The 13,463-nt window shown below is 34.2% G+C and overlaps 1 protein-coding gene across 1 annotated transcript in view; it reads right to left on the bottom strand.

Annotated features, from left to right (window-relative positions):
- Positions 1-5,279: 5,279 nt before the first annotated feature.
- DHX15 (DEAH-box helicase 15) overlaps positions 5,280-13,463 on the bottom strand; it is a 52,246-nt gene continuing 44,062 nt past the window's right edge. Inside the window, exons 12-14 of the mRNA XM_017653383.3 lie at positions 9,479-9,669; positions 7,066-7,235; positions 5,280-5,846 (exon numbers count right to left, since the gene is read on the bottom strand). Of these exons, the coding sequence (XP_017508872.1) occupies positions 5,729-5,846; positions 7,066-7,235; positions 9,479-9,669 (479 nt within the window). The 3' untranslated portion in view covers positions 5,280-5,728. The remainder of the gene's footprint in view (positions 5,847-7,065; positions 7,236-9,478; positions 9,670-13,463) is intronic.

Genomic DNA, 13,463 nt, shown 5'->3' with positions numbered 1-13,463 from the left:
TCAATGCCTTAGAGGACCAAGTAGTTAGGGTAAACGAAGGTATGCAAGGTGCTCTGGCAAACTGAAGAAAATGTGCCTACTTACAGGCAACAGCTACAACCCAGTGCAATAGATTACTGAGTCCATTCTAAACATCAGGTAGGCCCGTCCTTGCCAGATCTACGAGTATCTGGAAAACTGTATGTGATAATTCTGCTTCTGAACAGTGGCTCCAACTGGTATGAAACACCCCACGAGTGTCACATGAAACTGGTGGGCAAAATGATCTGAAGCCTAGATTCACAGCTGGCATGCCAAGTCATTCATTCTCTATCTTTGATGACTTGCTTTCTATCACTACTTTCTCTCTCGCCCTTTAACATTCCTTCTCTTTAGGTTCAATCTCATTACCTGAATGATTATAGTCTAAGTGGATTCCAAGTGTCCCTCTCACCCCCTTACCATCTATCCTCTATACTGAACTCATACCCACCCTTACCCTAGCTTTCAAAGTCCTGCACAGATCAATCCCAACCTAAGTTCATGCCTCATCTGCCCTCACTCTATACTACTGTTGACATGAATTTCCAGGCCACTCCTGCCCAGGGTGCCATGTCAGCAAATTGATACTTAAGAGATAACTTTTGTTTCCCTCTAAATGCTCTGCTTGACCAGAAATGCAGTATATTCAGCCAGCCAATCCCTAAAGGCCAAGCCAACTCTTGGCCTTCTCACCCTGATAAGGTGGACTATGTGGCCCTAACACAATCAGTTATTTTCTATTTGTCTCTTCCTTGTTCTTTATACTTTGTCCTGTAAGAGCTTCTTGCCTTCCACCCCATTTTGCAGTTATCTGAAAAGGAGACTGTCCATTTCATGAAACATTGTAAGGTTTGTATTACTAAATTGTCTTTTTTACTAATTTTTTAAAGTTTATAGACATCATGCTACAGCTAAACTGAACTCTTGCTGCTCCCTTAACACACCATCAAAACTGGCCTGGACACCAAAAGCACAAGCCATTAAAGATAAAAGGATAAACTGAACTTTATCAATATTTTAAACCTCTGCCTTTCAAAAGATACTCTTAAGAAAATGACAAGTCAACAGACGGTGAAAACATTTGCAAAAACACCTATCTCACTAAGGATTTGGATCCAAAATACATAAAAAACTCTTAAACCCAACAATGAAATTATGAAAAAGGGCAAAGGATATGACCAGTCACTTCACCAGAGATCAATGGCACACAGGGACATGAAGACACTCAACTAACGGTTAGTCATTAGTGAAATGCAAGAAACCCTCAGTGTCTGCTGAAATCCTAATATTTGAAATTCCAACAAGCCTCCCTCACAATATTGTTTACACTTAAGAGGTTGAAAATGGCTGCCCAGAACTCTGCTTTAAGAAAAAAAATTAAAATTTCTAAAAGGCAGATTTACATATAAATTTGGACTTCCAGCTTTGTTCAAAATACCCATCAGGCACTGTGACATAACTGGCTAGAGGATGGGATGTGACTCTATCCCGGCCCTTACTACCTCCAATGGCTCACACAACCATTCACTTAGCTTACTGACACTACCTTAATACTTTAGCTTAATCTTTACACATTTTTCCTTTCTGCTACCTATAGCTCCTTGATCTTCACCATTCATTATATCTTGCTTTATAGATCTTTGCATGCATTTTTACACCACAACCAGACCATAATTCAAGACAGTCTCTGAATAATCAATCTTTATTTTTATAACCTCACAGAATGCCTTCCAGTTTAGTGCTTAATAAAATGAACAATGATCAGTACCAAGCCATTTATACTGAAATTCAATGGAGTACCACCAGCAAGTGAATAAAAAAAATCACTCTCAAGGATAAACGTTTTAAAAAATTAGATAAGTATGGTCTTCCCATGTTTATAATCTGAGTTCTCACAAACAGGTTTCATTTATTATAGTCTACTATTAACTGCAAATGAAGACTTATGTTTTAAAAAAAATCTATTCAAACAGAACAAAACATGCCCACATATTCTTAAAAATGTAAGGAAACTTGCCAAACGTTAACTCCTAGCTCTGGACTGAAACTTGACACATAACTGATAATAGAGGTGATTAGAGAACTGCTTGTGCTAGGTTAAATTCAAATTCCCTAAGAACAAGCAATTTCACGTCTAAGCTGGAGAATTGTCAGTAAGTGAAGAACAGCAAAGTTCCCATAATCTAAGCCAGGGTGTATCAAAAGAATTAGAAATCACTGCAGCAATTAAGTTCTTAATAAACACGTTTGCTGTGGCAATGGCAAGATACAAACTACTGGACCACTTGTGCAATGGTTATCTAAAGGTCTGTTTTATCCATAGGCACAATATGAGGGCACCTGAAATGCCTGAGATAGAACACAAACCCTCCCCTACTTTCTCTAACACAGAGGCTATAAAATTCAAAATGATGTTTAAATAATATATACCAGTTTAAGTTTGTACCAGACCTGCAACTTCATCTTTAAATTCAATATTGATAAAAACTGCACTGATAAAACAAACATGTAGGTTAGTTTCATGATACAATTAGAACTTTAGAACTATTAGAGGATGCAGACAATCAAGATATTCCTATTCCAAATATTTAAGAAGGTATTTTTCAACATCTTTAATTTTTTAAATGTTTCCTGATGAGCTTTGGATGCAGTTAAATGTGTGGGGCGAAGTACCCAGTAATTAACATTGCCCAAAGTCTGTTAGGATCTTTTCTCAGCCATGATCTACATCCAAAACTATCATATGATAATTAGATATCTTAAATTTACTGTAAGATTAATATGAGCCAACCGTATGCTGTAGTTGTGTGAAAGGTTAATGTAATGATAAGTTGCATGAACAGAAGCTACTGCATGTCTGGTCCCTTGGGACATAGAAGTTAAAATATAGTACTCTGCCCAGTTTGAACTATAGCACTGACTACAATCCAGAGAATACTTAGCAGAGGTTAGTCAGGAATGTTCAAGATATCTAGAAACCATTATCAAAGAGGAAGGTTAACAAGGAAACAGGCTACTCAGCTTAAGGGTAAAGGATGACAGTTAACACAACTATCTAAATGGCATCAGGTAGCAGAAAAGCCTTATTTAAACTGCTTTGCTCCAGAAGAATAATTAAAAACTAGTTACAGAGCATTTCTAAGAGAATTATTAAGATAACTTTGAAAGTAATGGTTTTAAGTATTCGAGCAGAGGGAATGGCTATTAAAATTTTCAGAAGTGAATCCCAAGTGTTTGCAGGTATCTTATACAATTCTAGGACTAAGCCATATGCTAAATAAAAAAGGTGAGTGTAGAATGCTTTTAAAAAAAATTATTTTGGCTAAATGGGTTGATTACACGGTGTATTTTGTGCCATCCTCTTCTACTTAAGCTATATTTATTTCCTCAACTTTCAGTCAAAGGTTCTATATGATGATGGCCTTCCTTATGCTATATTCACAATAAAAACCAGCTTACTGGTTTAAGTTGAGAAATAAGGACAGTTCCTCAGAAAATCTTTTAAAAAGTTCATGATATTATGGAATTAATTTTCTTGTTCTACACCAAGGACTTAGCTGACAGTTGTAATTACCTATGCGAACAAGGGAAATTCGAACCACTTTGGTTTTCAGTTGCCAAATCTATAAAATAAAGGGGTTGGAAACAAAATTTTAAAGCCATAACTTTCCCAATAACATCATGATTAAGAAACTCCCAGTTTTGGTCAGATGTAGGGCCAGCCTTGCATAACTGGTGGCAGTGGAGCAACTTGATAGGGAATATTGGTAAGCTTGCTTTACTGTTAGCATGTACTCCTTCCCAATGTACAGTCATCACTTAAGATGGAAAAAGCATTTGCCATTACTAGAAACTGCCAAATACCAAACTTTATTCTACCTATCAGCCCTGTAATTTGTTTCTCTGTAAGAAAACCTCATGGTCTAACTTCAGATTTTTAAAAAATCACAAGATTAAATATTTACAATAACTACGCTGACACTTATTTAGAATTAGAACATCAGATTATAAAGATATGCAGCTGATTTATAAGTTGTATACTGTGGCGCAATTTTAACAGGCAACACGTTACTCTGACACTGCCTTTTTAGTGAAAACAATCTGACCAAGAGCCTAGACTTTTTAAAATTAAGCTATCACTGATATATAATCTTACGAAGGTTTCACATCAACATCGCGGTTTCAACATGAACCCCTATTATCAAGTACCCAACTCCAATGCAGTCACTGTCTATCAGCATAGTAAGATGCTATAGAGGTGCCTAGACTTTCTTAACATAACCTAAAAATATTCTAGCAGGCTATGTTGCCAATCCTTAATGTAGGATAAACTTTAAACCAATTTAAATGTAACCTAAAATGTTATTTTAGCATGTAAATTATTACATGGAAACAACCCTGGGCATTTACAGAAGCACATTAACTCTTTCAAGCCAGTAGGCATCATTAAATGGCAGCTACTACGCTAAAAAATATTCCAATAGCCTAAAGAAAATCTTTAATTTGCCCAATTAACTACCTTAAGTCACATACTAGATACATGCTTTGAAGTATAAGTTCCCTTTAACACTGAGGTATTTTTAAAAGGGGGGAGGGGTAAAAGAAGGGAGTCCAGACATTAATGTGTACAGTACTTAGTTTTCAAGTGAAAGGAATTGATGTATTACAGACCCTTTGATGGATCACTTAAAACACCTAATTTGTGGTTAAGAAATGATTTTTAACTTGTCTACTGCCTGTTACAGGAAATGGACAGTCAAATTCACATTTTAACACACTATTTTTTTTTGTACATTGAATAAAAAAGCAGTGGTAAAACTGACCAAGATCTAGAATACATATATATTCCCTACTATCTACTTAATACAAATAAACTTTTGTTTCAGAGGCTAGGGTGCTTAGAATGTTTCACTAAGTGTAACAAAAAGTTCTGCTAAAAATGTGGTAAGAAAATAATAAATTATCAGTCTTATTAATGAACTTTAATATGGAGAAAGCCAGCCTTTCATTGTTCTGTCTTTTGAGATCCAATTTTGAATAAAAACTACAGGCTTTACATTAAATCACATCCTGTTTAACCTAACAAAGTGCTATGCTATTTTCTTAAAAATACTGCTTTAATGACTATTTTATCTAAGGAGTAGCCCTTGTAGAAAGATGCAAAATACATAACTGTAGTATACTTCAAAAAAAAAAGAGCAACAGCCCCACACTTGGGAAGAGACTAAAACAAAGATACCAAAGTGCCTTGGCCAAAATTAGTATAAATAGACTTTATTGAAGTCAGTGCCTCTGTACTGAGACAGAAGATTGTGTCTACATAAGCACAAGTTGTAACATTTCACAACTTCTAAAAGGAATGTCAACAATTACAACGATCATGCATACCATGGTCGATAATCACATTTTAGAAGCATTTTCAACCATTTCTAAAGAAATGCTTATAACATTGTTATATATAGAACTACTTTCAATAAACTGCAAAACATTGATCGACTTTTCCAGTATGAGCTACAGTGTCAACACAAAAGGGAGGCATAAATGTTTAATTTATGAAATCAGAATGGAATATTTACTGTAAAGAAAAATTAAAAAGCTTTCAAATAAAGGCCATTATTGAACCAACGTGAAGAGTACAACTTGAACTTTTGAGTTCATTCGTCTTTTAAAGCTGTCCTCTGAAAAACTTCAGTTCTATGCATTGAATTCAGTACTGTGAGTATTCCTTGGATTGAAGTTTGGCAATGATGCGATCCAACTGTCTCTTTGCTTCACACTGTGGGAAATTGCTCATGTCATAATATTGAGGGGCAATTTTCACCAACCTGTCCAGAGGGGGGGAAAAATTACCAAATTAACATTTAATTAAAGCACTAGAGTTATTAATGGTATAAGCATTACTCGTTAATATATTGATGAACAAAAGCAAATTTACAAATCCAAATCAAAGTTAAAATTCCAAATGCCTAATCCTTACAAACACCACTTTTAGAAATGTGTTGTTCCAGTAAGGTATAAATTTGATTTTGGTTTTCCATAAACTTAAAAAAAAACTCAAGATAAATTCTTCATAGAACTTTTTCTTTCCATTAATAAAAAGATATTACCATAAGGTCATTAATTTCTTCTAACAGCATTGACCAACATCTCCAAAGTTATAGTAATACAGGATATCTAAGAAACATCTGGATATTCAAATGATTGGATCTTCTCATTTTCAAAGTTTAGTAACCATAAATATAACTCCATGCCTCAAAGAATTCACTTGAATGACTCTTTTTTAATGTTTAGTCATATAATTTTTTCTCAACAAAGCATTTCAGGTAAAAAGGTAATGAATGTCCTACACAATTTAAGTGTCAAAAGTGATAAATCAGTGTAGGAAAGAAGCCTCACATATAATCAAGTGATATCAACCAAAGTAACTGCTTTTAGTCCCACCATTCTTGGTGGACATTTCCTATCTTAAGTTAAAGAATGGCATGACTTCTGGCAAAAAAAAAGAAGCCCAGACATACAAAAAGAGTGGGTGATGGGTGGGAGGGTAATTTTGCTTAAAATAACATAATTTGTTTTGAATACATTTTGTAAATCAAATATGCTGAGATACAAAGAGAGGTGTTACACTTACCTCCTAAAACACCAACATATAAATAATAAATAGTTGAGAGCTAATTATAACAGGACAGAGAAAATACAAAGGTTGACTGACTTCAGGAACCAGAGGATTGAATTGATCAAAACAGCAAGAGAATGGCTCTGAAGACACTCTTGACACTATTAATTTACACTGTAACTTTGTATTTGGCCTTAAATCTTCACACCCATACCAACAGTCTTACTGCTCACTTAGCAAAGATTTTAAGAGTCAACCATATCATCAGATCAAACCCCATACCTTATACACTAGGGAATATATCGCTAGCTGATGAGAGCACCCAAGGTCCCCTGACTGAAAAGAAAGACAAGACTCCCTGCAACCAAAGTCAGATCCCATTTTGAGCAAAATGCTAACAAATTATTAGAACAAAAGGTGTTGCTTACCATTCTGGCTTGATATCTGTACACGTCCGGATGTAATTCTTTGTTGTAAGAACAAATTCATTATAAAGCACCCATTCAGGCTTGTGGTCAAGAACAGTGGAGGGATGCAACTGAACCACCTGGTTATCTTTCACAGTTAAGTAATGCCCCGTTCGTTCTAAATGTGCCACCTGAAACCAAAACCCAGTAAATTAATACAATGCTTCTGATATGCTAGCTACAAGACAAAAGTGGTATAAAGCTACCTACATAATTAGAACAGGCAGGCCTCACCTTTTGCTTTTTATTCTATGGCTATACCTATTCGTCATTGCCTGTTAAAAGCAAGCATCAGCAAATTACTACAGGCCAATCCAACTCACTGCCTGCGTTCCTAAGGCCTGTCAGAATGCCCATACATCTTTAAATCATGGGGGGGAAAATCAACAAAAGAAAAAGATTCAGTGACAAGTGAAAGTCACATGAAATTCTCATTCAGTGTTCATAAGTAAAGTTTTATTGGAATACAGGTATGCCCATTTGTTCATGGATGCTTTCACACACAGGCGGGCAGAGGTGAGTAGTTTAACAGGGACTTAATGGGCCCAAAGAGCCTAATTAATATTTACTATATGATCCCTCCTGCCTTACGTATCAACATCAAGAACCTACTATGTAGAATACTAGTACAATTACTGTAAGATTCATATTTAAGACACACACACAAAAAAGTATAAGGGAGTAAAAAGCAAAAACTGACCTACAAGGAAAAAATATGAAAAAGAATGGGGGGAGAAAAAGAATAAAGAAGGTACATGAGCTTCTTGTCTATATTTCTATCTATAATCCATTAATTGGTGACACTCAATATTTAACAAATATTGAAGAAGATGATGATATGCCTTTTCCAATTCTAGAATTCAAGTAAAAAATTATGTGTGAATACTATGTAAGACCTTGTTCACCATGTAAGAACTTGTTTGTTATGCTTCAGAAGATTGGAGACTGTTGAGATATAGGCTTGAGGTTGATTAATGACTGTGCATTGAGTCCCCTATACAGAATTTTATTGTTAACAACCATTTGATCAATAAATATGAGAAATGCCCTCTCAAAAAAAAAAAGATTCATATACACCTTCTCTCACATTTACTAAAAAAAAATTATGTGTGAATAACAGAAATGAATATTAATAAAAATACAGCAAATGAACACAATTTCATTCAATAAGTATTTATTAACTACCTATGAGATGACAGGAACTATACTGCACGCTGTTTCTAAGACATCTTAAATCTTGGGAGAATTAGAAATCCATGATGCTTGAGTTGCCTTAGTCTTCATTTTTGAGTTATTAAAAGCAAATTTTAGAACATGCAAAAGCTAGTGTACACTAGTACATATTAGGTGTCTGGGGAAAGAATTTTCATATCTATTACTCACCTAACACTACTAAGCATAAGGTCTTATTAGCTGCCACAATAAACATTCCTACTATTGCTTTGATTTCAAACACAGAAAATGCAGCTACTTTTATTCTGACTCAGTGTATTTAGATCCATTCTATTTATTGAGTTCATCTGGCCTTCAAGGCACACCACATCTTGCTAAACAGACATAGCCAGAAGACAGAATGAAAAGAGAAGCAGGAGATAGAAGAGATAATTAAAACCAATCCCATCTCAAGTAATGGACTGATTTGTTTTCAATTTTATCACCAGAAAAATTGAGTTTTTTAAAAACAATTTGTCTCAAATCCTTAAAGTAAATGTTCACTCTATTTTCCTGACAAGCTTTACTTCAGTTCATCCAATATAATCCACTTAAAACTAAATGAAACATATTAAAATTTTCATCTTTATTACTCATCTTTAGACATTTTTGGCTTTTGCAGCTCCAAAATGTCTTAGTTATAAATACTAATGATCACTCTCCAAGACTGAATGAAATAGTTGTTTAAAATATCTGAACTGCATGAAGAATAAAGTGAACAGCACTTCTGGATCCATTCAGACAACTGCTTCTTTTCAGTACTGTTATGTCTCCAATTAAGACCTAGATTTAAATAAACCTTTAAATATATTTACTGAAAGGCAAAAGTTGAAATTTACCTTGAATAGCTGCTAATGACACCTGAAAATGGACAACATACCTATTTGTTACAAAAAAAGACTCCATTACTTTAAAAGTAATTCTAAAACTCATTTCTACACAACTGGATCACTACCTTTGCAATTTAGTAAATTAGTTACGCATTAGACACCCACAATTTCTTAGTATTTCAGTCCTTTCAAAATCTGTACATAACATTTAAGAACTATTTATAGGTATTTTTAAACTGACTTTTGTGTTTAAGTGGGCTCAAAGGCCTATAATAGAAAGCAAACAGTATTATGTAAACATTTAATTATGCATTTCTGTATTATGCACATACCTGCATAAAATAACCAGTAACCAAAGCTTTTCTTATATTAATATAATAGTCCCTGCTTGTAAAGTCAGTACTTCGACGAGGCAAATTAAATCTGTCCATAATTCGTGATAGCTGCTGGCGTACATTATCTGCTGACATCAGGGACCTGTAGTTAATGAAGTTGTCATAACACCACTGAACCGATTCATGATCTACAAAGTTGGAGGGAGGGAAACAAAGGAGGGGCCATGAATCATCCAGTAGATGTATTATCTAATTAAAGAGTAATATCATTATAAAGAGTAAGCTAAATAATCCAGAAAGGGGATTTACCCACATCATTTTTGTAAGTGAATCACAATGTCATCAGCTTTCCTAAAAATCTGTAGTCAAGTTCTATCAGAATACCATTAAGGTTTTTGGCTATTGGAAGACACAACAGTACTTTTAAATAAATTATTTTTTAATGAATTAAATCATTTTACCCATGAACATCCACCTAGTTGTTTCCAATAGATGGTCAGATGGGGTGTGCTAAGGGAATTTGTTACAATGCCGTGTCTTTCTCATTTTCCAAGAAAAGATAGTTTTAGATTAGGATCAAATACAATTTAAAGGTCATAAAAATGGACTCAAGTGACTACTGGGTATATTTTTCTTTCATTATTCCTGAGCTGGAGCACTTAGAACGTTGTGTCTTATTGTGATCCATGGAACTCTCAGTGGTGGACCAACAGGTTTAAAATACAAGTGATACAGTTTAAGACATGTCTGGTACCACCAACTCCTATGTTAAACAAAAGAAGGCTTTTACTTAAGCACTTTAAGTAATTTCCCTCTATGTTACCAAAGGGATAGTACTCCACTGCTGAATCCTTGACAGTTCCAACCAACCTAGTATTGCTCATCTAAGTAAAAACTCCAACGGTAGCATAATATATTATACAATGGCATTTTTTATGTCCCAAAGACAGTCAAAATGGAAAAGTTCATTTACATTGGAGGCTCTTTAATTAATAAGAAGGTTATTGTGAAATAGGGAGGAAAAAAACCTTAAAGCCTACAACTGTGTTGATCCTCCCCCTGCTACTATGACATGTATTTATCTTAGACATGTTCTGTTCTCAATGGTTCTAGGCTTCTACCACCAATTATAATAGATAACATTTTCTTAATAGATTCTCAGAGGAACAACACAGTATATACTAATAAATGTTTATGCATTACAAAATACGGCCACATATCAGAAACAGTGAGTGAGTAGGTGGAGTAAATTGATCCTTAAAATAAAGAATTGGCATGTTAAAATGTCTATTAATTAACCCATGTGTAATGAGAAATGAAGGTATCCATTTGAACTTACTGATACTTAAAACACTGAATTATCTTCAGGAGATGAAATAGAAAGTATGCTTTAGAGGTATTTTTGCTGATGCTGATGTTCTTTAATAAGCTGAAAAGCAATGGAAATTTCAAAGCTGAGACTATAAAAAGGGGACTTTTGAGAAAGGTTGGTTTTCTGACTTTCATCTGTAGCTTTTCCAAGGTTCTAAATTTTTGGAATTCATATGGTAAAAAGTAACAAAATGTCAATTTTAAGTTTTCAAGATAAATGGTAGTTCCACTGTATTTCTAAATTTTTGAGAAATAATTTGATACATAGGAAGGAAAAAATTTTAAAAGGGAATATTCTGTTAAAATAATTTTATCTATTTATTTCTCACCAACACAGTAAACAACTCAAGATATAAAGCCACACCATTCCAGTGAACACACACCACCGAAAATAAGGAGCTGCAAAAACTTAAATCTAGTTTTGTTTCTCAAAAGTATTTAAACAAATAGTGTTAAGATGAATTTTAGCTTTGCGATGTGAAAACCCAGTCGCTAATGAAACAGATCCTCTTGACTACCAACTATAATGTATTAGATATTTTTCAAATATATTTAATGTTTCAATTAATAATATAGTATCATTTAAAAATTGTTAGTGAAAATACTCTAAATTCAGTAAGTGGATATGGAATGTCCAAAGAGTATGTGGAGATTTGGAAGTTTGGTATTATTTTTTAAATAGCTCTCTTTATTTGAAAAGGTGGCAGCCAGTGATTAAAGGCTAAATCCTGTAACTAATGGGGACATTTCTATGAAATGTACAATCACCCTATTTCCTTTGCTCTTATATTAAGAGAAGTATATAAAGCAAAAAGGTCTAAAACCAATCAACACCTATCATCCCTATGGCAGCTGAGAAGCATTTACCAGGAAAGGATCATGCTTCTAAGAGAGTAGATGCTACCACTGCAACTCATGACACATCCCCTTTGCTAATCCTATTTAGAAGGGGTAGGATAAAGCTTTTATATATCTACTGTTCACGCTTTTCCCAGAAAGCTCTCAACTGTCAAATATGTACATAAAGAACAAGTATTATATAGTAATTTTATCATTTTAAATACAAATATAAGACTCCTCTAATTTCAAATACTGCACTGCTACATTTATATTTAAGATCAAAATACAGTCCTTAATAGGAATCCTAAACTTTACTTTCAAAGCACAATTACAAAATTCAAAAACAGGGCTGTGCTAGTTACTAAAAGCTTAACAAAGTAACACAATCCCCTAATTTTAAAAGAATTAAAATGTCTTGTGAGAGAAATAGGGTAAAAAAAGACATGTTGCTCCTTTAGAAATCTTTTAATTTCCACTTACTATTAAATATCACAAGATTCTGAGAACCAAGATGGACACGAATCTGCTGATTCTCAAGTTCTTCCTTTTATACAAGTTACAGGGTGTTTTTTTTAGTTCATAGATCGTATGTTAGTGGTCACATAGTATCAACCAGTATAGTAAACAGTTTGACACACAGCAGGAAATATGTATATTTCTTGAACTGACCTATCCTATCAGGGATAAAGTCTTTAACATTATGTATTACCAATACTTTAGACAGGAAAGGGATAAAATAAATGTTCTTGAAGAAAACTGGGTACTGGCCTTCACCTTTTGGTTTCTCCATCACTTTTCACTGACCTCCCTTATCTGCCCCAAATTTGTTAGACATGGACAGAAAAAGGGCTCCACCCTTTCTCTTACCTGATATTCATCAATTCTATTCAACCACACCAGAGCCCACCTGTAAGACCAATGTGCAGTGCCTTGGCTACTATGTATGCTCTCTGTTCCACATACTGGTCATCTTAACACTTGGACCCTGAGATGAATAAATTCAACCCCTCTCCTACAGAGATGTGCCAAAGCCAACAAACCATTTCAGGAGTGTAAACAGGATTTTTATGAGATAATAAAAATGAGTCACAAATAAAACCAGAGGTACAAAATCTGAATGTCAATGCTATAAATTAGGAAACTAACTTATTAACAGAAACCACAAACCAGGGTGATTTGAGAACCCAACTTTTTGGTAAAAGGTGGTGATATAGGGCTATCATTCTTTGATTATGTATAATCCAGCAGGTTAGAGTTGGACACATAGAAACAAAACATCTTCAGGACCTGTTGTGATTATTTCTGCATTTTTTCACCTTTATGAAAGTTTTCCTTCAATTTTTACAAATGGTTCACCCCAACAACCGCATCTGGCAATAACTTACTGTTTCCTCACTTTCAAACAAACAACCAGAAAATATTCTTCAAGTCACTAAAATCACTCTTAAAAAATTACTTACAGATGTAACAGCAGTTCATCATGTGGGTGGTATAAACTGTTGAACTATCTAATGGTGGGTATTTAGGTAGTTTCCATTTTTTTTCCCTATCACAAATAATTCTGGGATAAAAATCTTTCAACCTGTCTGTGTCCACAGAATAATGAAAAGATGACCATAGATTATTTCTAGGTAAAAGGCTATAAATTAGATAAGGCTCTTGTAACAAAATCTACTGCTTTTCATAAAGACATCAATTTATATTCCCACCTCTGGTGTATGATAGTTCCATTAAACCCACTACTCCATAGTTAAGGACTTTTTTTAACCTT

Source organism: Manis javanica, chromosome 5, assembly GCF_040802235.1.
Source record: "Manis javanica isolate MJ-LG chromosome 5, MJ_LKY, whole genome shotgun sequence".
Taxonomy (NCBI): domain Eukaryota; kingdom Metazoa; phylum Chordata; class Mammalia; order Pholidota; family Manidae; genus Manis; species Manis javanica.
The sequence above is the reverse complement of the archived record's forward strand: the minus strand, read 5'-3'. Positions and strand labels throughout refer to the sequence as shown.